The 23,525-nt window shown below is 38.5% G+C and overlaps 1 protein-coding gene across 4 annotated transcripts in view; it reads left to right on the plus strand.

Moving 5' to 3' along the window:
• The window catches only part of LOC150085171 (5-taurinomethyluridine-[tRNA] synthase subunit MTO1, mitochondrial), a 421,026-nt gene that overhangs the window by 27,266 nt on the left and 370,235 nt on the right, over positions 1-23,525 (plus strand). For all 4 annotated transcript variants that reach the window (XM_090373908.1, XM_090373907.1, XM_090373910.1 and 1 more), the window contains exons 4-5: positions 96-151; positions 15,241-15,412. In XM_090373908.1, coding sequence (XP_090230034.1) covers positions 96-151; positions 15,241-15,412 — 228 coding nt within the window. The remainder of the gene's footprint in view (positions 1-95; positions 152-15,240; positions 15,413-23,525) is intronic.

The raw sequence follows: 23,525 nt of genomic DNA on the forward strand, positions 1-23,525 counted from the left end.
AACTATTAAATGCCACTTATCTCTTATATCCACTTTTTTTTTCTTTTTTTTTTTAACAAATTACTTACTTATTTAAATCATTTTGTTACTTTCAGATAAGTCAGGCATTCACTACAAATGTCTGAATAAAAGTAAAGGACCTGCAGTATGGGTAAGTGTGGTTAATATTGGTAACAAAATCCAGTATGTCATAAGTAAGCATTTTTTTATGGAATGAAATAGGTCCATACAAATTTAAGTCTATTGTTAACAAGTATCTTCCTTCTTCTTACTCTTCAACCCATGTCTGATGTTAATAATAATAAAAATTTATTTATCCATATTTTATATTACATGTTTTTTGGGAGATAAAAGCAAAAAGGGAGGGAGAACACATAAGCCAATGGCTTTTTAGGGGGTGTTCCCTTAGAAAACGATGTGAATAACATTAAAAATATACAGTTCCAAAATTGTACATGTAATGTTCAACAGAAAAGACATAAATAAATTGGAGTTTTCTACATTTCTTTACAGAAGACTTAATAAATCATCACTACTAGCATTGCGAACATTTTTACAATTAAATGATGAGAGAAAAGAAAAATGATGAGATATATGCACAGAAATTTTCAAACTATTTGCCATCTGCTTCCTTTAACATTTGTACATTATTTCTATATAGGTAATAATAATAATAATTATTATTATAATTAGCCACATGGTGCAAGGAAGCCTGAGGCTTTTACTGTACCAGCCAAAAAAAAAAAAAAAAAAATCCGAGTTGCCCTGAGAGAAAGAACAAGAGTCAGAAGTAGAAGGGAATCACCAAGAAAGAGAAGAATGATGACATCCAGCTCAGGGCCCTGGGTGTGCCAAGCCCATATTCACCAGATGAGAGCCCCCAGGCAATTTCCTCTGTGTTTTTAAAATCCAGGAGTTGAGTGGAAGATAATTTGAATCAGACATCCCTGGTGATGTCTTCAATTAGTAGCTTCTTGAATCAGTTTAGTGAAGTTACATTTTTGATTTTTGCAGGAAGTTTGTTCCAGGTTTTAGTGCCTCTGCATTTTATATTTTTCTGATGCGTCTTTTCTGAAAAGCGGAACCTTCAGGTTTGTTTCATTCTTAGATCGTACAATATTTCTTCTTCTATGGTTATGAAAAAGAATCAGAAGAGAGGCTGGAAAGTCTGTTGTCTTCATAGCATTATAAACAAAGATGGCCTCAGCTTTCTGTAGCAGTTGATAGATGCTGAGGAGTTGCACTTCCTTGTATCTTGAATTAACCAGTGCGTTCCATGGAAAGCCCAAAATTGAATGAATACATATAATACTATAGGTTTTAGCTTTTCATGTTTGAGTTTTTATTTAAAAAAAAAAAAATCACCACTGAAACTTCAGGTATTTCTCTCATAGAACTGGCATAATATTACACTCACTGCATTTCACTCATTTATTCAGTTTTTGTCTAAGTTTCAAAATATAATCGAGGTGTGAAACTCCAGCATTAATCAAGTTAGTATTCGTAGTTGCAAAATGATACCAGGAAGCAAGCTTATACAGCATGAACTCTGAAAACAAAACAGTTTACCCACTCATTCTAATAATTTATCTGATCTTTTAACTTTGTTGAAACTCAACTTTCATAACACCAAGTAAGAGTTTATTCCAAAATCACTCTACGTAAAGGCAAATTTCCACAAAGCCATCCTGCAACCATCTTTTCCTATTTAAATTTCTGCGTATGTGTGTGTGTGTGTGTGTGTTATTCATGAAAGCTAAGAATGCCATGAGTATTTAATTTACCAATCCATTTAAAGCTATAAACACTTCAATCAGGTCTCGTCACAGATGTCATTTCGGAACACTGTAATTTACAGAACTCAACTCTTTCTTAATAAGAATGCTTATTTGTGCAACCAACTAATCTTCCCATTCTTCCTCATCTATTTCAATAGTAGTAGCAGTGGAAAATGATGCAAAAAAAACAAAATTGTTCAGCATCAGAAAAAAAAAAAAGGTTTTAGTGCCATTTCACACTTCTCATTTCACCTGCCATCCCCTCTAACAGTTTATCTGGGTCTTTAATGAAATTATTCAAACTATCCACCTCTATAACACCAGACGAGAGTTTGTTCCGACAATCAACCACCCTCTGGCTGAAGGCAAATTTCTACACATCTGACCTACACTCATCTTTTCTCAATTTGAATTTATTCCCCCTCATATACAGTCCAAGCAGGAGAAAGGATTTCATTAGAATCGAGCTTACTCAATCAACTAAAGGTCTTAAACATCTGGATTTGCTCTCCTTGCAGTGGTTTTAATGAAAACCCCTTGGAAGGAGATAAAGTTGAGATCATATGTGGACTGTTTGCTGCAATTTACAAAACTAAACCCTTTCCTGTTCCCTTTTGATCCCTTACCAATCTTGTTGTACTTCTCAGCACACATTTTAACAGATCCACATCCTTCCTAAAATGAGGCTTCTAGACCCTGTATTCAGTAATCAAGATGTGGCTTAACCATTGTTTTATATAGTGGGATAATCACCTCCTTATCCCTGCTGGAAAAAATTCTGTATATCCTTGACAAAACCTCATGCACTGCGCTAGCAGCCTTTATCTGCACTACTTAGAGATTGCATAATTACTCAGAGTTCTTTTATATTCACCACTGCCTTGAATGTGATACTACACAGCTGGTATGTTAATATGGGATTAATTCTCCCTATATGAAGTACCTTGAATTTGTCAATTTTAAACATCAGTTGCCACTTATCAGCTCATCTGCCTAATTTGTCTAGATGTTGTTGCAGTAGCATATCCTGATTACTGTGGTTAAACTACCCTTCCAACCTTCACATTGATCTGCAAACTTAGACATTAAGCCTAACTTGCCCTTTACTCTTAACAAATCCGTGCTGTGATTGCATTATAACTACATTCCTGTTTGGATGATCCTGCCTTGCTTCTTTAACCATTGACTCCATTATTTCCTGGAACATTAGTCAAGATACTATAGATCGTATGTATAGCTTAGCTTAATTTTCAGCACTCACCTCATAGTAATCCGCTTAGCTGGTGGAGGGTTTTACCACATACATAGTGGTTATAGGATTCTAATACTTTACAGGGATTATGGGTTTAAAATTAAGTTATGGGCTGTAGAAAAATTTTTAAGAAAGGAAAGTGCACCTTCCATGGTTGCCTAATTAAATTAAATTAAATTAAATGAAGAGAAAAAGGAGAATATAAGCTAATAATCGCGCACGAGCGACTTTCGAGTTTCCTCGTCTTCAGTTAGCTATAGTGGAGGGGGGGAAGAGAGCGCGCTTGCGTTATATGCGGGTTGGGTTCCCGAAATGCATTTCAGTGCACGTGGAAACTTGATACGTGCTAAATTCCAAATGGGGGAGAAATTGGCGGGAATCTTTTTGTTTAACACGTTGAGTGATGTATGGCGCTTAAACCATTCAATGACGAGGGCTTCATTTTCAAGGATTTTGTAGCTAGAATTTAATTTAATTACTGTGATGGCTGAATCGATGAGTGGGTTGTGATTTTGAGATTGGACGTGTTGTGTTAGTTCTGTGCTTGCTGAATTAGTTTTGAAGCTATTAAAGTGGTAGTATGCACGTGTGTTGGAAATTTTTGATGTCCCGAATTTTGCTGTTGTACTGCCTATGTAACATGCTTGGCAATCTGATTGGCATCTGATCAAATATATAATGTTGTTGTAATCTTGTGTCTCGTACTCGTGGGTTGTCTTGTATGAATTGAATTTGGAACTTAATTTGTTATACGATGTGAATATTAATTTGATATCTGTATTTTTAAAAATCTGTTGAAGTCTTCTAGCGTATTGTTGATGATATGGGAGCGCGATAAGGGGTTTGTGTGTCTTATTCTTGTTCACGTGGTTAATAATTTTGTTTGGGTTATTAGTGTTATTATGAACTTTGGTGATGGTTTCTTTTATTAGTTGTGGATTTAATAAAAGAAACCATCACCAAAGTTCATAATAACACTAATAACCCAAACAAAATTATTAACCACGTGAACAAGAATAAGACACACAAACCCCTTATCGCGCTCCCATATCATCAACAATACGCTAGAAGACTTCAACAGATTTTTAAAAATACAGATATCAAATTAATATTCACATCGTATAACAAATTAAGTTCCAAATTCAATTCATACAAGACAACCCACGAGTACGAGACACAAGATTACAACAACATTATATATTTGATCAGATGCCAATCAGATTGCCAAGCATGTTACATAGGCAGTACAACAGCAAAATTCGGGACATCAAAAATTTCCAACACACGTGCATACTACCACTTTAATAGCTTCAAAACTAATTCAGCAAGCACAGAACTAACACAACACGTCCAATCTCAAAATCACAACCCACTCATCGATTCAGCCATCACAGTAATTAAATTAAATTCTAGCTACAAAATCCTTGAAAACGAAGCCCTCGTCATTGAATGGTTTAAGCGCCATACATCACTCAACGTGTTAAACAAAAAGATTCCCGCCAATTTCTCCCCCATTTGGAATTTAGCACGTATCAAGTTTCCACGTGCACTGAAATGCATTTCGGGAACCCAACCCGCATATAACGCAAGCGCGCTCTCTTCCCCCCCTCCACTATCTCCTTCTTCACCCTCTCCACTGAAGACGAGGAAACTCGAAAGTCGCTCGTGCGCGATTATTAGCTTATATTCTCCTTTTTCTCTTCATTTAATTTAATTTAATTTAATTAGGCAACCATGGAAGGTGCACTTTCCTTTCTTAAAAATTTTTCTACAGCCCATAACTTAATTTTAAACCCATAATCCCTGTAAAGTATTAGAATCCTATAACCACTATGTATGTGGTAAAACCCTCCACCAGCTAAGCGGATTACTATGAGGTGAGTGCTGAAAATTAAGCTAAGCTATACATACGATCTAGTTATTACATTACAGCACATAAGGACTCCTTAAAATATCAAGAGTCAAGATACTATAATAATTAATGATAAACACCAGCCAGGAATTAAACTAAAAATTTACTATACAATGAAATAATATACAATGAAATGTGATGCAAATAAAATAAAAACACTGATTAAATTATAGTTAAAATATAGTTAAAAACAATAAAATTAATTAAAATAAACTAGGTTAAAAGCAATAAAACAATGAAACCTGGAGCTTTCGGAGAACTGCCGTCTCCTTCTTCAACAGCATACTACTAGTGCTAAGACACATCCTTAAGTAGCCAGTCCATGGCACTCATGCACGTGATCATCAGACACATGATCTACATTCTCCATGCGCGTATCGGAAATGGAAGTGGCTCGGGAGCATGTCAAACAGAAACGGTCATCCCTTCTGAGGACAACTGCCTCAAACAGGGGGTGTAAACGGATCCCCCTGTCCCTATTAATAGTATTGTGACTGGATGAACCGATTCGCAAGCTCTCGAGCCACTTGCGTTCCCAAAATCCATGGGCGCGGTCGGTAATGACCGTGTCTTCAGGGGAGATCCGATGCTGCTTTTCCCAGAAATGCTCTGCCACAGCAGACCTCGCATAGTTAGCAGTCTTGATAGCAGTCGTCTGTTCCCCCAGACGGTCCTTTAAACGTCGGCCCGTTTCCCCCACATAACACTCCTCACAATCCGGGCACTTAATCTTGTAGACCACATTGCTAGTATGGTCCTGGGCTACGGGATCTTTAACTTGGGATATCACTGTGTGCAACCTCCGACCCGGAAGTTGCACACAGCGAGTCTGGCACTCCCGCAATGCCCGTACAATACGTTCTGAAAGGCCCGGATAGTAAGGAATGTATGCAGTAGCCACAGGGGCAGGCCACTCCCTACGATTGGACTCAACCCTATGAATATATTTGTCCAAGACCCTCTGGGGGTATCCACATTTCCTGAGATCTGCTGTGACTTTGCAAATTTCTATTTCCTTTTCTTCAGGGGTACTACAGTGGGTCCCCACCCTATTCAACAATGCCCTGGCTACACTGTTCTTATGATGACAAGCCTATGCTGAGCTATAATGAACAAATTGGCCACGGCACATAGGCTTTCTATAGATCGTTGTTTTTAATCTAGATCCATCTCTGCTCACCAAGACATCCAGAAACGGGAGGGACCCAGCTTCTTCCACCTCCGAGGTAAATTGTATAAATATGGAAAAGCTGTTGAGCAAATTGAGCACCTCATCTTCCTTTCCCTTTTTTAAAATAGTGAAGGTATCGTCCACATATCTCCTCCACTCGCGCATGGAGAAATTCAACTGATGAAACACCCTAGTTTCCAGTTCCTCCATTGCCAAATTGGCCACAATGGCACTGATGGGGGAACCCATGGCCGTGCCATGGACCTGCTTATACATAACTTTTTGAAACACCATGGTAGTGCTTGCGAGGCAAAATTGCGGACACCTTTACAAATATCATCAATGCTTAGTAAAGATCTAGCACTAAAGCAATCATCTCGTTCCAAGGCCGATCTTACACAATGCACCCCATGTTCAATGGGGATACATGTGAACAAGGATACCACATCAAACGAAATCATGAGTTCGTCTTCACCTATAGATTGGCTTCTTATAAAGTTCACAAATTCCTTGCTGTTCCTGATTACTAAACTGGAGCATCCCACTATAGGAGAGATGACTCCAGCTAAAAATCCAGATAAAGCATAAGTGGGACTACCCACAAATGATACTATAGGTCTCAACGGAATGCCCACCTTGTGCGTCTTTGGGAGGCCATAAAACCGAGGTAATCGACAACCTGAGGCATGAAGAGACCAATAAACTTCTTTGGTTATTTTACCAGCCTTATGCCATCCCTGTATAATGTTGTTGACTTGTCTCTCCAAACCAGCTAACGGATTTCGATGGGTAACTTTATATATGTTGGTATCCTGTAAAAGATCCAGGGCTTTTGCACAATAATCATCCTTATTCAGTACCACTGTGGATCTGCCTTTGTCGGCAGGTAACATTATGATATCCTCATCTTTTCTGAGTTGTCTTAATGCTCTTTCATGTTTATGACTGAGATTAGAATGTGCTGTCCTGGTCTGACTCAAAATAGCCGCAACCCTAACCCGTATCTCATCAGCTTGGGTAACAGGTAACTTGTTGATGGCTTTTTCCACTCCCATAGCTATCTCTGCAATGGGAGGTCTGGCAGGAACCAAAGCAAACTTTGGACCCAGGCTCAATACTTCCTCCTGTTCTCTAGTAAATTGTTTGCCACTAAGATTATGAATAAAGTTGCCAGTATCCCTGTTACGCACCACCACCACGGATTCCTCTAACAATCTATTGAATTTGTTGATTTGCCTGCGCTTGTAAACCTCAGCAACCCTAGTTGCTTTATCTGCCACTACTCTCAAGACCAATGCACCATGCACTGGGGTTAAATTGGTATTGATGTATTCCAACTTCAGTCCAATACGACTTCTAATACCTCTCAGATCATTATGTAATTTAGAAATCCAAATACTTAGAACTTTTCTTTGATAGATTTTAGTAACTCTCCCCAGATGGTCATCATTGAAAGGCATTCTCACCCGAAAGCCATGTGGAACCAGCTCATGTGTTTTGCACCTATGAGCAAATCTCAGATGTTGCTTCTGTTTAGCTTCAGCTATGCTAATTTTCTGGTACTCGCGGATGTGTCGAAGCATCAAATGGCCATAATTATTCACTATATCTTGAAACAGACCTATGGGGCTGGGAATTTCCATACTGTTCATCATAAGAACAGTGTAGCCAGGGCATTGTTGAATAGGGTGGGGACCCACTGTAGTACCCCTGAAGAAAAGGAAATAGAAATTTGCAAAGACACGGCAGACCTCAGGAAATGTGGATACCCCCAGAGGGTCTTGGACAAATATATTCATAGGGTTGAGTCCAATCGTAGGGAGTGGCCTGCCCCTGTGGCTACTGCATACATTCCTTACTATCCGGGCCTTTCAGAACGTATTGTACGGGCATTGCGGGAGTGCCAGACTCGCTGTGTGCAACTTCCGGGTCGGAGGTTGCACACAGTGATATCCCAAGTTAAAGATCCCGTAGCCCAGGACCATACTAGCAATGTGGTCTACGAGATTAAGTGCCTGGATTATGAGGAGTGTTATGTGGGGGAAACAGTGCCTCCATTAATTTTCCTGGAACAGAAGTTAAACTCACAGGTTCATAATTACTTGTGTCAGCCTTTGATCCCTCTTTGTGAATTGGGGATACATTTGCACATCTCCAGTCCTCCCCTGAGTCCAAGGATGCTCTCATAATTATGGCTAAGGGTTTGCTTAGTTGCTTTGCCGTCGCCTTTAATATAACTGGATAGATCCCATCCACCCCAGGTGCTTTTCTTACGTTTAACTTCAACAATTTCTCTTCCACTTTGCTCTCAGTTATTACAAAATCATTAAGTATCTTGCTACAATTTGATAACCTTCTGCCATTTTCAAACCTTAATAATTCCTCACGTGTGAATGTAGATGCAAAATACTCATTCAGTTTGTTTGCTATCTGAGCAGGATCATCAACAGTCGAACCATCGATGTCAAGTGGACCGATCAGATTCATCCCCTTCCTTTTAGAGTTTATATAAGTAAAGAAATCCTTGCTGTTTTTCTTAGCATCTTTTGCCAAGGATTTCTCGTACTCTGCCTTCGCCTGCCGAACCTCCTTTGTGACCTGATTACAGATTAACTTATATCTGCCATATGCTTCTGAGTCGCTTGATAATTTATATGCATCCCATGCATTTTTCTTCTCTGTTACGAGTCTCATTAGTTCATTTGACAACCATTTAGGCCTAAACCTTGAACAATATTTCTTAATAGGTATGAACCTTTTAGTAGCTTCCACGATTAATTCCTTGAATGCTTCCCACTTAGAATTTACTGTTGGTAACATCGTCAGTTGATCCCACTGTACAGAATTTAAAAACTGTCGGAGACCACTGTACTCGCCTTTACGGAAGCAAAAACCCTTTCCTTTACCCCTGATAGTAGTTAAATCTTTAAGTAAATCCCACGTCAGTACACTGTGATCACTGCCACCTAGTGGTTCTTTTATCTGCAAATTCCTAATACATGAATGATCACTGCTGATAACCAGATCAAGAGTATTACTTTCTCTGGTTGCCTCTCGAACATGCTGCTGCAGAAAACAATCATCCAATAAATCCACAAATGTCTGACTAGTGTGTGAGTGCCCAACCCACAAGTTCCAGTCAATATCTGGGAAGTTAAAATCCCCCATTATAAGACATTCCGATTTACTAGCCCACTCTGTTTCTCTGTACAATTGTTCATTGTACTCATTCAAGTCATTAGGCCTATAACACACTCCTACTCTTATTTTTGCTTTTGCAGTGCTTACGTCACACCAAACTGACTCAACAGTGCACTGTTCATCTATATCAACTGGATGCACTTCTTTTGATTTTATGTTTTTCTTTATTAACAGCATAACACTTCCTCCCTTCCTATCCTGTCTATCCTTTCTGTACACATTGTACTCCCCAAATCATATTAAAGGAGGTAAGGGTTTTCTTACCTCCTTTAATATGATTGAATAGATTCCATACACCCCCAGGTGCCTTTTTTATGTTTAGCTTCAGCAGTTTTCCTTCACTTTTCTCTCAGTTACCATAAAACCATTCAGCAACCTACCTGAATTTGGTTCACTTCTGGTATCTCCATACCTAGAAAATTCCTCATTTGTGAATGTAGATGCAAAAGGCTCATTCAATTTGTTCATAATCAACAGTTAATCCATTCATGTCTAGTGGCCCAATGTGATTCAACCCCTTCCTTCTGCTGTTTTCATAAATAAAGAAGTCTTTGCTGCTTTTGTTTGCATTCTTTGCAGAGACTTTTCATAATTTGCTTTAGCTTCCCTTACATCCTTTGTGACTTGATTGCAGACTAGTTTATATCTATTGTAGGTCTCTGTATCATCTGATGATTTATATGCAACCCATGCATTTTCTTTTCTGCTAAAAGTGTCATCTGTTATACAATTATACCTTGGGTCATTTTCATACCCCATTACTGGTTCATTATTCTTGGATTATTGCTTCCCAATTGTAATCATTTAAACCTTCAGTGTTAAACTGAAAAACATTTGATTGCTATTTTTCAACCATTCTGTCTAATTTATTCAGGTTTCTTGGAGGAGGAGGAGGATACTCTGATTACTTAATTAACCATTTTTAGATCATCAACAAACTGGAAAGACATATATCTGTTGGAAAGGATGTAAAGAAGAGCAACAAGATTGACTGGGGACAAAAAAGGATATTCTCACCAAGAAAGACTGGTTTTATTATTTCCACCATTATTTTGCATCCTATATTTTATTTCTCTTATGTATAACTCAAATATTTATTTTAGTTGGATAATCATATGTGGAATGTTTTCTAGCGTTTCCAACTCTGTTGGGCTTTTAGTTATATGCGGGGTGTCTCAAAAATATTGGTACAAATGTTTAGGGGAGGTAGATAACATCCAAAGGAATGCTAATCGCATAGGAACTCATAACCGGAAACGTCACGGGGAAAGTAGTAGCAAAGGCACAAGAAGCAGAAATGACACAAGACAGTAATTAGTGGCAAACATTTATTTGGCATAATATTAACAATGGAATAAAAGAGATCGATGCATTTCATGATGTTACAACAGATGCTCGAAGGTTCCACCATGAGACGTGATGCATGCGTTACACCGACGCAGCATGGATTGGCGAACACGGTGGAACACACCTGGAGTTTCTTTGATGGTAGCAGCAGCGCAGAGAGTCTCGCCACGAGATTCATTTCCGTCTCCACAGGCGATTCATACACGATAGATTTGAGGGCTTCCCACAGAAAGAAATCAAGGAGCGTGGGGGGGGGGCAGGCAACGGGTCCAGCACGGCCAATCCGTCGATGTCCAAAACGCCTGTTAAAATGGTCACGAACACACCTTCCATAATGGGCAGGCGCCCCGTCATGTTAAAATCAAATGTTGCATCTCACATTTGCTGGAACATCGTCCAGTAACCCTGGTAGAACTTGTTCAAGAAAGATCCGATATTTAGCGGAGTTCATGCGGGATGGTAACAGGTATGGGCCGACTAAGCAGTCACCGACCATACCTGCCCACACATTTACTGCAAAGCGATGTTGTGGGGGCGCATGGGGGTGCACACCATGTGGGTTGTCGTGAGCCCACACATGAGCATGTGCTGATTGAATAAGCCTTCCCGAGTGAAATAAGCCTCATCTGTGAACAAAACATACGCTGGAAAATTCAAGTCTTGAACACTTTCTTGGAGAAACCACTGTGCAAAAGCCACACGGGTTTTGCACAGTGGTGATCTTGGGGGAGCAGTAACTGAACCCTTTGGAGATGAAAGGGGTGTAAGGAATCGTCATGCCAGACATGCTGTACACTGCAATGAGACACTCCTAAAGCAGAGGCAACGGCACGTGTGCTGGTAGTAGGATTATTTTGGACGGCATTCAGCACACTTTCTTCCATGGTGGGAGTTCACATCGAACGTGGTCTGCCCGCACTACTCCTGTTACCTCTAAATGACCCATAATCGCACAAATCTTGATGCACACGCGCAAACAAACGGTGGTCCGGTACATTATTAGTATTATTATTATTATTATTATTATCTTTAATTTCTCCTAAGAGATAATCTTAGGCTGGGAAGCGTTCTCCATAAATTCGTTGAGCAGCTCGTCCATTGCTCTCTGCTAATCCATACACTAGGTGCATGTCTGCCAGCTCACAGTTCGTATATCGATGCATGCTCTTCGTGCGGCGACTACCACGCTGTCTACTGACTTACGGTGACGTTTCAGGTTATGGGTTCCTATTCAATTCACATTCCTTTAGATGTTACCTACCTCCCCTAAACGTTTGTACCAATATTTTTGAGACACCCTGTATAGTCAGGTTCACTATTGAAATTACTGCTATTGACTTTTTTTCTCCCTTTTCTTTTTTTCAAAAGCTTTTCATTGGTAAGGCGCCTCCATAGCCAGGTGGGAAGGAGCAGCAGTGCGTAGCACACGCTTCTTGATTAGACCGGGTTCGAGCCTGTCACCACCAAATACGGAGGATGTGGAAAGGTCAGGGAATGACCACCGCATATCCCGGAGCAATATGGCCTTAGTTGCTAATGCTCCTAAAAATCAAATAACAAACAAACAAACAATTTTGATCGGTATAGACAATATAACCTATTTATGAGTGTTTTTGGAACAGTAAAACAATTTAAGTTATTTTGTTTAATGAATTCATTGATATAGCAATGAAATGTGCATTCTTTTAACCCAGCCGTTCCGAACCAGTGGTTCATGAACCCCTGGGGGTTCACACTAAAAATTCTGTAATGGTGTCTGCTTAGATTTGCATAGGTATATTATTGTAAACTACAAAATATAACGGCACCTCCGTAGCCAGGTGGGAAGGAGCAGCAGTGCGTAGCACACGCTTCTTAATTAGACCGGGGTTCGAGCCCGTCACCACCAAATACGGAGGATGAGGGAAGGTCAGGGAATGACCACCGCATATTCCCGGAGCAATATGGCCTTAATTGCTAATGCTCCTAAAAACCAAATAACATAACAACAACAACAACAACAAAATATAACTAATAATAAATTAAAATAATATTAAATAAAAGCAAAGAATTGCCAAAAAAGAAACCACATCTCCCAAAATTCCTTATAATTACTTTACTATCTTACAGTATATCATGTTAAATAATTATGTTTTACATACTAAATTTTTTTCATTCTCAAGGATCATTATAGGTTAGGTACTTTTTTTTTAGAATCTATAGTACTTAGTACCATTCATGGGTTGAAAGTTGAAAAGATGGAAGAAGATATTTGTTGACATTAGACTTGAACTTCTGTAGATTGTAATTTTCAGGAAATACTATTAAGAAAGGTTGTTCCAGAAAACAGAAGTTGAATGAATAAATGAGGAAGAAGAAAAGTTGGTTTTGTGGGATTGAACTTGGACAGTAAAAGGATGTTGACTGGTTGCGGCACGTGTTTGAACTGCTTTGAAAGAGAGAGTGGGAATTATGTAAGCCAAATCAGAAGAATAGTGCCCATGCAAGTGTCTGTAGAAAAGGCATGCAACAGAAACAGAAAGTCTATGAGACTGTGTGAAGAAGCTCTGTTACAGATGAGACATTAATTAACCTAACTGCCCTCTTTTGAATGGAATCCTCATAGAATACTGTTCCCCAGATGTGGGAACAGTATTCTATGGTAGGCTGGATTTGTGACCCAGTTTTTTAGATGCAGAAGAAGCAATATTCGTAATGTGCTTTATGCTGGGTAATCCCCAAGATCTTGGCTAGAAATCGGAACATCATCATTGAAGATAAGCATAGGAGCAGAAGAATCCATTTTACGCGATATGACAGGACTCAGTTTTAGAAGGATTGAAATTAAGTTATCTTTGCCCCACCGGGGAATTACCCGGAGATCAGCATTTAAGGATTTGGCAATGAATACTCAAAGTTGAAGCTGTTTGAGCAGGGCAAAGTTTCTCAAGGTGAAATGCAATCTGCTATCATCAGAAAAACTGTGGATTGGATTTCCGGTCAATGGAAGATGGTCATTAATATACAAGAGGAAAAAAGTGGGAGAAAGAACTGAACCTTGGGAAATAACAGCATTAGTGAAAAAGTTAGAAGACAGCCGTCTATCATCACACGCAGTGAGTGGTCAGAGAAAATACTGGATATTATTTTCCAATTACAAAGAACAACTGGAAAACTATAGGATGGAAGCTTATTTAGAAGACCTTTATGCCAAACACAATCAGAAGCCTTTGAAATTGTCAAGAGCAATGGCTCGAGTTTCACCAAACTTTTCCATTGAATTTGTCCATAGATGGGTAACATAAGCCAGAATATTACCAGTGAAATGACACTGACAGAATCCATAGTGGCAATCATTGATCAGATGAAAGATTTCCAGATAGTTTTAAGAGTTGACAGTTAATTGATTTCTCTATTACTTTGAAAGGAGTAGAAGTAATTGTAATGAGATGATAATTGGATAGAAGGGATTTGTCACCCTTTTTGGGAACTGGCTGGATAGGAGCAAATTTCCAAGCAGAAGAAAAAATACCTTTGGAATAAGAAAGTGAAACAAGAAGACACAAAACAGGAGTAAGTTCAGGGGCACAGATTGTGAGAACAAGTGGAGAAATATGATCAGGACCCGGAGCTTTTTTAGCATCCGATTCATCAAAATCCTTCTGACATCCTTTTGACGGAAGACCATAGGAGGCATTGAATGGAGTGTATTGGGAACGGTTTGAGGTGATTTACCAAGATCATCAATACATGAGTTGGAAGGAAAATAGGATGCTAGCATGTCAGCTTTATCTTTGGCTGATGTGGCAAGAGAACCATCTGGTTTTGACAGAAGTGGGCAAAAATTGTGGCCAATAGTTTTGTCGAGAGACCAGAATGCTCTGCTACTATTTGGACAAGAAGCAAGTTTCCTGCTCTTAGCCTGTTCGAAATCTAGTTCGGACTCATTAATTACTGCTTTACAAAGTATAAATAATATATTTTGATTAAATTAAATTAAAATATAATTTTATTTTATTTTTATAACAATTTTAAATTTAATTTAATGTCATTTTAATTTTTTTATTAATTATATTTAATTTAATGTCATGGTTTAATTCTCATCTATTTGTCATACATGTTTTTATATTACCCCATAACCTTGTCAAGCCTGGCCTCTTGACTGTGGTGGGTATAATTGTATATTTATTGTACAATAAAGATTTTTTTTCCTTCTTCTTCTTAATACTTAGTAATAATTTTTGTAATAAAAATTATTATTAATAAAATTATTTTTATAATAAAAATTCAGAAATATTATACGATTTCAGAGAATATAGCCTTAGTGGTTCGCATTAAAAGGGGTTCGTGATAAAAAAATACAACGCTGAAAGGGGTTCACGATAAAAAATATAATGTTTAAAGGGGTTCGCAAGTCAAAAAAGGTTGGGAACTGCTGTTTTAACCTAATGGTAGCATTCTAAATTCACAATATGCAATCATTGTTATAATTCTGATTTTATTTTTCTAGCCATAAACATTATTACAATCAGTCAAATATTTTGGAGAGTAAAGGCTGACAAATATGACAGTAGTAATCCTAGAATTTTATTTTCTTCAGGGTCCAAGAGCACAGATTGATCGTGCTTTGTATAAGCATCATTTGCAGAAGGAACTGTTCAACACTCCTAATCTGGATATATTTGCTTGCTCTGTGGAAGATTTAATAGTACCTGAACTAAGTAGGGCAACTTTAAAAGAAGAAATATTAAATTGTAAAGGTGTATTATTAGGTAAAAATCAAAGCTTATATACACTTATGTGTTTGAAAAATTTCTTAATGTCTCCCATATAGAGGGGTATTTGAAAAGTTTTTGACTTCCCATATACTTATTATTTGAAAATAAACTAAACACAGGAATATTAAATTGCAAGCATTTATGTATGTAACCTAATTTTTAGAGTAAAATCTTAAATATTATCATTATAAAACCTTTTTCTCCTTTATGGGATTTTTTTCTGCCCTGTGATGGGTATTAGTACCAAGTGCATGGGCGGTTGGTTGTGCCCAGTTACTATTTTTATTTTTATTACTGTTGGTTAAGGAACTCTCTTACTATCCTACAGGTGTTCAGGATCTCAGCTTTCTGTTAGTGTTCTCTGGGTAGCCTATTGCTGCTAGGTTCTTATGGAGGTGCTTTAGCACCATGATCAGGATTGTCATTACTTGTTCCATATGCTACATTTCTTTGACTCCTGTCTTAGCTCTGTGTAATTCCTGATCTTTTCCTCGTAGGTTTCTGGAGGTTGCTTGTGTTGGGCCCTGCTATGTCGATCAAGTAGGCAGCCATTTCCTTCTTGTAGATGAGGGTTATGTCTGATCTGTTGTGCAGTCTTGTCTTTTCTGTTATTATGGCACAATCCCAGTATAGTTTGCAAATAGTGGTCTCTAGTTACTACCTGAGGTCGTACTTGTAATATAGTACACTTTCTTTGATCAACTGGTATTTTTGTGCTACTTCTGATGTATTATCCTGGCGGCCTGGTCGTGTCTATGAGTGTACTGTATCTGGATGATTCACCCTACTTCCTGCAGGGTGATCACTTGGAGAGTGTTAACATAGGAGATACACAGATATACAAATATAGCATCAATATGACAGACCAGGCCATCTGGCCTAAATCCTTGAAAGGATGATGCATCAATATGAGCAATAATATTGTTACGTATAGATTTTGGTTTCATGACCATCTACATAGGGGAGTGCTGTATATGCCTGCTACTTTCTTTACAGGTTACTGTGCATATAATAAAATGTAAAAGTAAACATGACATTTTATTATATGCACAGTAACAAAAAACAGAGCAGAAATAATTGAATTAAAAAGTAGAGTGATTCTTAATGCAAATTTTATGATAATATGCCACTATGTGAAAGATATAGGTTGAAAAGGGGGTTTACTTATATATAGAGTGAATATATGATTGAGCACAAATATTCAAGGCAAAAAAACAAAAAAAGAAGTTGACGTACTGTACCTTTGAAAGGGTAAATCCTCTATGGTCTAATATTACATTTTCTTGTTACTGAAATACCAAACATTGTGGGAAAAGCTTGGGAATACACATTTAATAAAGAACACAAAGCATGTACAGAATTTTTCCAAATACTATATTTAAAATGGCTCATAACGAAAATAGCAAAAAATTAAAGAGAAACCTCTGTAAATGTATTTTATAGAATTTTTGTAGTAGTAAGAGATACAGCTACAAGACAGAAAGCCTTTTTTTGTTTTGTTGTTTGAATTTTGAGCCTTTTATGTTTTGTTGTTTGAATAAAGTTTTAGGCTTCTGCATATTGCTGCTAAAGTGGAGTTTTTTTTTTAGAGGTCTTGTTTAAGAGATTGTCTGCTTTTATCAGTTTTATTATTCTAAATGTGTATATTTTTTCTGCTTGCTTATATGAAGTTACTTTTCGTTTCCTTTAAAAAAAAAAAAAAAACTTTTGAAAAAATATCCCTTTAAAAAATTGTGTACTTGTATTTTGATGGCTGACCTTAACATAAAATCATCATCCTTCTCTTTCATTTGACATGGGTTGAGTCCCTATTTAGATAACAGCCTCCATTGTAGTTTTTTTTTTTTTATTTTTTAGTTGTTGGCACATTGGCTTCTGTGGCCATAATGCACCTCCCAAAGTTTTTGCATTTTACTCTGATCCAAGCGGGATTCGAACCCGCGACCTTTGGGTTGCCAGGTAGGCACTTTACCCACTTTACTTGATAAATGAATTTTATCAAGTGGTTTATTGGAGGGCTTTTGACATTGAATAATATTAGCATTAGCTCACCAATCTTGTTGCTCTTCTTTGTACTCGTTCTAGCAACTCTACATCCTTCTTGAAATGAGGCCTCCAGACCTGTATACAGTACTCTAGGTGTGGCCTGACCATTGCCTTGCCAACCGGTCTAGCCAGGTGGGTAAAGTACCTGCCTGGCAACCCAAAGGTCTTGGATTCGAATCCCGCCTTGGGCTTGGAGCAGAGTAGATTTTGTAGTGTAAAAACTTTGCGAGGTGCATTATGGCAACAGAAGCCGATGCACCAACAACTAACAAAAAAAAAAAAAAAAACCATTGTCTTTTATAATGGCGTTATTACCTCCCTGTCCCTGCTAGCAAAATTCCTATATATCATTGACAAGACTCCATGACCTGCCCTGGCAGCTCATCTGCACTGCTCAGCGAACTTCATATTTGGCTGCACAATTACCCCCAGGTCTTTTTCACTTTCCACTTCCCTGAGTGTAGTACCACCCAGTTGGTACTCTCTTCAGTTATTGCTACCCATATGCAGTACTTTGCATTTGTCAATGAAACTCCAGTTGCCACTTCTCAGCCCATTTTCCCAACTTATCTAGATCCAGTTGGAGTAGCATACTGTCATTACTGTCGTTAACAACTGTGCCAACCTTTGTATCATCTGCAAACTTGGACATTAAACCTGATATACCTTCATCAATATCATTGAATACAAAACAACAATGGGCCCAATACTGAACTCTGGGGAACTCCACTAATAACATTTGTCCATGAAGAGCACTGTCCATTGATTACCACTCTCTGTTGTCTCCCGCTCAACCATCCCTTTTTCCATTGTAGCCGCTTACCCTTGATGCCATACCTCTCCAATTTGTACAACAGTCTTCCATGTGCAACAGTATCAAAAGCTTTCCTGAAACCCAAGTACAGTAATACCCCGAAGTTACGCGATAGGTGGGTCTGACGAAAATCGCGTAAGTCGAATTCGCGTAAGTCGGGGTACAACTTTGCATATAAATACATATAAATTTTGCTTAATTGGGACCAAGGACTAACAAAAAACACTAGTTTAGAAGAAAAATATTAATAAAATTGCAGTTCTTTATACATATTAATACAAAATATGTATTAAAAAACAAATGACTTACGTTAAAAAGTTATTTCGATGTCGATGGCTTCATAAAATCTAACAAATTCGTCTGACGACACAGCGCGTTCTTTTTTTCACGCAGAATTTCTTCGTAGCAAGCTAATAATTTTTTTATTCCTTGCTTTGTAGCTATAACGCGTTCTTCGTTGGAGTCTATGTTTTCTAAAATTTTTAAGCCCTTTACAATTGAGCCCTTTTCAATTTTCAACCTGTCAAGTTTGCAATTGTCATGTGCTTTTCGCCGTTGCTTCGTTTAGGCCTGTAGCACGTGCAATATTACATGGTCTTTCATTTCGCTCAAAGCGTTTCACAATTTTATATTTTTTCTCTATCGACAGAGGCGGACTGGCCATAAGCCTTACCAGGGAAACCCCGGTGGGCCAGTGTGATTTTGGCCATAAACCATAGTATGAGGTCACTATAAATTTTTCCGGGTAAGAATTTTTGATCCAGTCTGCCTCTGTTTATCGATAATTGCTTTTCTTTTTCTCTCTGAATCTGCAGTGTCTTCACCAGGACGCTTCCTTTTCACACCTTTTAATTAAGTATTTTACTCATTTTTAGGGAATAAAGCACAATTACAAAACAAGGAGGCACGCTTGATACGCATAAACAAATCTGCGCGCATGTAGCAACTGAATAAACAACACCATAAAGGCAGAGATACACTATTAACACATCACATTTCTAGGGGTTACTACCATAAAACAATAAAAATCCAGTTGCGTTTCTGCTAGTGAAATCTGTTATAAACTGGTAGTAAACTCGATCTAATTGCATTTGCGATTATACCGATAGCTGGAATTGTGTTGGTTTTTACGTTATTATGGTGAAATGTGTTTCCCCTTCACTGATATAAAAAACATAAAAGCAGCAAAGTTGAATTTTGTTCATCTTTCGCTCTCATTCTCCGCCGTCTCACCGTATATCGATAACATATGAAAATCGACCTTGAAGATAGTGGGCGGCAGCGTTGCCAAACGAAAAAATCAAGAACCGCGTAACTCTGAGTTCGCGTAAGTCGGAGTAGCGTAAGTCGGGGTATTACTGTATATGATACCAAAATTATTCTTTGCATTCAGTTCCTTTGTGATTACATCATAGTATCCAATCAAATTGGTCAGTCGAGATTTCCCCTTAACAAACTCATGCTGTGTCTGAGCTAAAACAGAAGACTCTAGATGATCCTGCATTGTTTCTTTAACCAGTGATTCCATTATTTTCCCTGGAACACAAGTTAAATTAACAGGCCTGTAGTTATTTGTGTCACCTTTTGAACCTCCTTGGTGAATTAGTGATACATTTGGTGAGACAAAGACGAATAGATTAACAGTAGCCACTGGCAGAGGTGAAAGAGATTCTTGCACTGCTTCTATTGGAATGAGCAGAAGCCTGAAAAACAAGATGCAGGATATTTCAGAGACTGCCGGGAGTCATTGCGGTACAAGTAAACACATGGGTTGTGTTAGGGTAGCTAAGAATAGAAATAGGTGCATGTATACTTGCGTGTACACCAATGCTAGGAGTTTAGTAAATAAATTTGATGAATTTTAGGTATTGCTCAAAACATCAAAGGCAGATATTGTTGAGATATCAGAGACGTGGTGTCACACAGATATAAGGAATGCAGAACTGGAATTTGGGGAGTACAACGTCTACAGAAAGGATAGACTGGATAGGAAGGGAGGAGGGGTTATGCTATTAGTTAAGAAATACATAAAATCCAAGGAAGGGAAGCCAGTGGACATCACTGGACAGTGCAGTGTCGAGTCAGTTAGGTGTGACATAAGCATTGGGAGATCAAAATTGAGAGTAGGAGTGTGCTATAGGCCTAATGACTCTGATGAGTATAATAAGAAACTGTACAGGGAAATAGAGTGGGCCAGTAAATCAGAGAGTCTTATAATGGGAGATTTTAATTTCCCAGATATTGACTGGAATTTGGGGGCTGGTCACTCACACACTAGCAAGACTTTTGTAGATTTATTGGATAATTGTTTTCTACATCATCATGTTCAGGAGGCAACTAGAGGGAGGAATACTCTTGATTTGATTATCAGCAGTGATTCTTCATGCATTAAGAATCTGCAGATAAATGAACCACTAGGTGGCAGTGATCACAGTGTGCTGAAGTGGGATTTACTCAAAAAGGTAACTACCATTAGAGGTAAAGGGAAGGGTTATTGCTTTCGTAGAGGTGACTACGATGGACTGAGACAGTATTTAAATTCTATACAGTGGGACCAACTGATGATGTTACCAACAGCAAATGCAAAATGGGAAGCATTCAAAGAACTTAGCTTGGAAGCTACTAGGCTTTACATACCAAAGAAATATTGTTCAAGGTTTAGGCCTAAATGGATGTCAGATGAACTGATGAGGCATATGACAGAGAAGAAACATGCATGGGATACATACAAATTAACACATGACACAGAAGCCTATGATAGATACAAGTTGATCTGTAACCAAGTTACAAAGGAGGTTAAGCAGGCGAAGGCAGATTACGAGAAATCTTTAGCAAGGGATGCAAAGAAAAACAGCAAACAGTTCTTTACTTTTGTAAACTCTAGAAGGAAGGGGATGAATCAGATTGGTCCACTTGATATCGATGGGTCAACTGTTGATGATCCTGCTCAGGTAGCTAACAAACTAAATGAATATTTTACATCGACATTCACACATGAGGAGTTATTTAGCGAGGGGAAAGCCAGAGGTGTATTCAACTCTAGCAGTAAGCTAGAGAATCTTGTAATAACTGAGAGTAAAGTGGAGGAGAAATTGTTGAAGATAAACACAAGAAAGGCACCCGGGGTGGATGGGATCTATCCAGTTATATTAAAGGAAGCAGCAAAGGAAGTAAGCAAACTCTTGGCCATAATTATGAGAGCTTCCTTGGACTCGGGAGGTACCTACAGACTGGAGATGTGCAAATGTCACCCCAATTCACAAAGGAGGATCAAAGGCTGACACAAGTAATTATAGACCTGTGAGTTTAACTTCTGTTCCCGGAAAATTAATGGAGGCACTAGTTAAAGAAGCACTGCAGGATCATTTAGACAAGACTTCAGCTATAGCTCGGACAGAGCATGGTTTTGTTAAGGGGAAGTCTTGCCTGACCAATTTGATTGGATACTATGATGCAGTCACAAAGGAACTGGATGCAGGGAATAACTTTGATATTATATACTTGGATCTTAGAAAGGCTTTTGATACTGTTGCACATGGAAGACTGCTGCACAAATTGGAGCGGTGTGGCATTGGAGGCAAATTGCTGCTGTGGATAAAGGGGTGGCTGAGGGGAGAAGACAGAGAGTGGTAATCAATGAACACTGCTCGTCGTGGACTAATGTTATTAGTGGAGTCCCTCAGGGCTCAGTGTTGGGTCCATTATTGTTTTCTGTATTCATAAATGATATTGATGATGGTATATCAAGCTTAATGTCGAAGTTTGCAGACAATACGAAGGTTGGGAGGGTTGTCAAGGACACTACTGACACTATGCTACTGCAACAGGATCTGGAAAGGTTGAGCAGATGGGCTGAGAGGTGGCAAATGAAGTTTAACATTGACAAATGTAAAGTACTACACATGGGAAACAGCAACCCCAGAGCAACGTATCAACTCTGTGGTATTACACTGACAGTGGTAGAGAATGAAAGGGACCTGGGGGTGGTTGTGCAGGCAGATATGAAGTTCTCTGAGCAGTGCAGATGGGCTTCAAGAGTAGCTCATGGTGACAATAGTCAATGATATATAGGAATTTTTCTAGCAGGGATAAGGAGGTGATTATTCCCTTGTATAAGGCAATGGTCAGGCCACACCTAGAGTACTGTATACAGGTCTGGAGGCCTCATTTCAAGAAGGATGTAGAGCTGCTGGAACAAGTACAGAGAAGGGCAACAAGATTAGTGAATGGAACAAAGGGGTGCTCTTAGGAAGAAAGGCTTAAGTTTTGCAAATTACAGTGTCTGGAGACTAGGCACCAGCGAGGTGATCTGATAGAGGTGTATAAAGCCTTGAATGGTTTGAGCATGCTCAATGCTGATGGGATTCTTCCTCTCGCTCAGAATAATCACCTGAGAGGGCATAAATTCAAATTGAGGAAAGACAGATGTAGGATAGACGTGTGGAAATTTGCCTTTAGCCAGCGGGTGGTTGGTTGGTGGAACAGACTTCCATCCTTTGTCGTGGAAGTTGATAGCCTAAATAAGTTTAAGGGTCAGCTGGACAGGTATTTTGAACGAACAGAGGGGTGAAGTGGAAGTGGTTTTTTTTTTTTTTGGCTGATGCTGCATAAGCTTGCTTTCTTGCATCAAATGCCTCTACTAATGCTAATGCTAATTTGCACACCTCCAGTTCATGGGGATGCCCTTATAATTATGGCTAAGGGTTTGCTTACTTCCCTTGCTGCCTCCTTCATTACAACTGAATAGATTCCATCTGCCCCAGATGCCTTTTTTATGTTTAACTTCAACAATTTCTCCTCCACTTTGCTCTCAGTTATTACAAAATCACTTAGCTCCCTGTTAGCATTTGATAAGCTTCTGGCACTCCCCTCATTGAATAACTCCTCATGTGTGAATGTAGATGCAAAATACTCATTCAGTTTATCCTCTACCTGAGCATGATCATCAGTAGTCAACCCATTTATGTATTTGCCTCTTATTTCGCACAGCTTTGCTTTATTTTTGAACCATTTCCTTTTAGTGACTTTACATAGGTAATCTATCTTGTTTTTTATGGTTTTGTAATTTTCCCTTTTTTGTTCACTAGTTTTGTTTAAGAGGTCTTTCGTTTGACTTTTTTCTGTCCATATGTCTAAAATTTCTGTTGTAAATTGTTTGGTTTTGGTTTAGTTCTCAAGGTTTCATAAAGTTGCAACCTTAGTCATTTGTAGTTTTCTCCCATATATTTTCCATAGGTGATGAATAGT

The sequence above is a fragment of the Mastigoproctus giganteus genome, chromosome 5, assembly GCF_048544385.1.
Source record: "Mastigoproctus giganteus isolate SK-2022 chromosome 5, ASM4854438v1, whole genome shotgun sequence".
NCBI lineage: Eukaryota > Metazoa > Arthropoda > Arachnida > Uropygi > Thelyphonidae > Mastigoproctus > Mastigoproctus giganteus.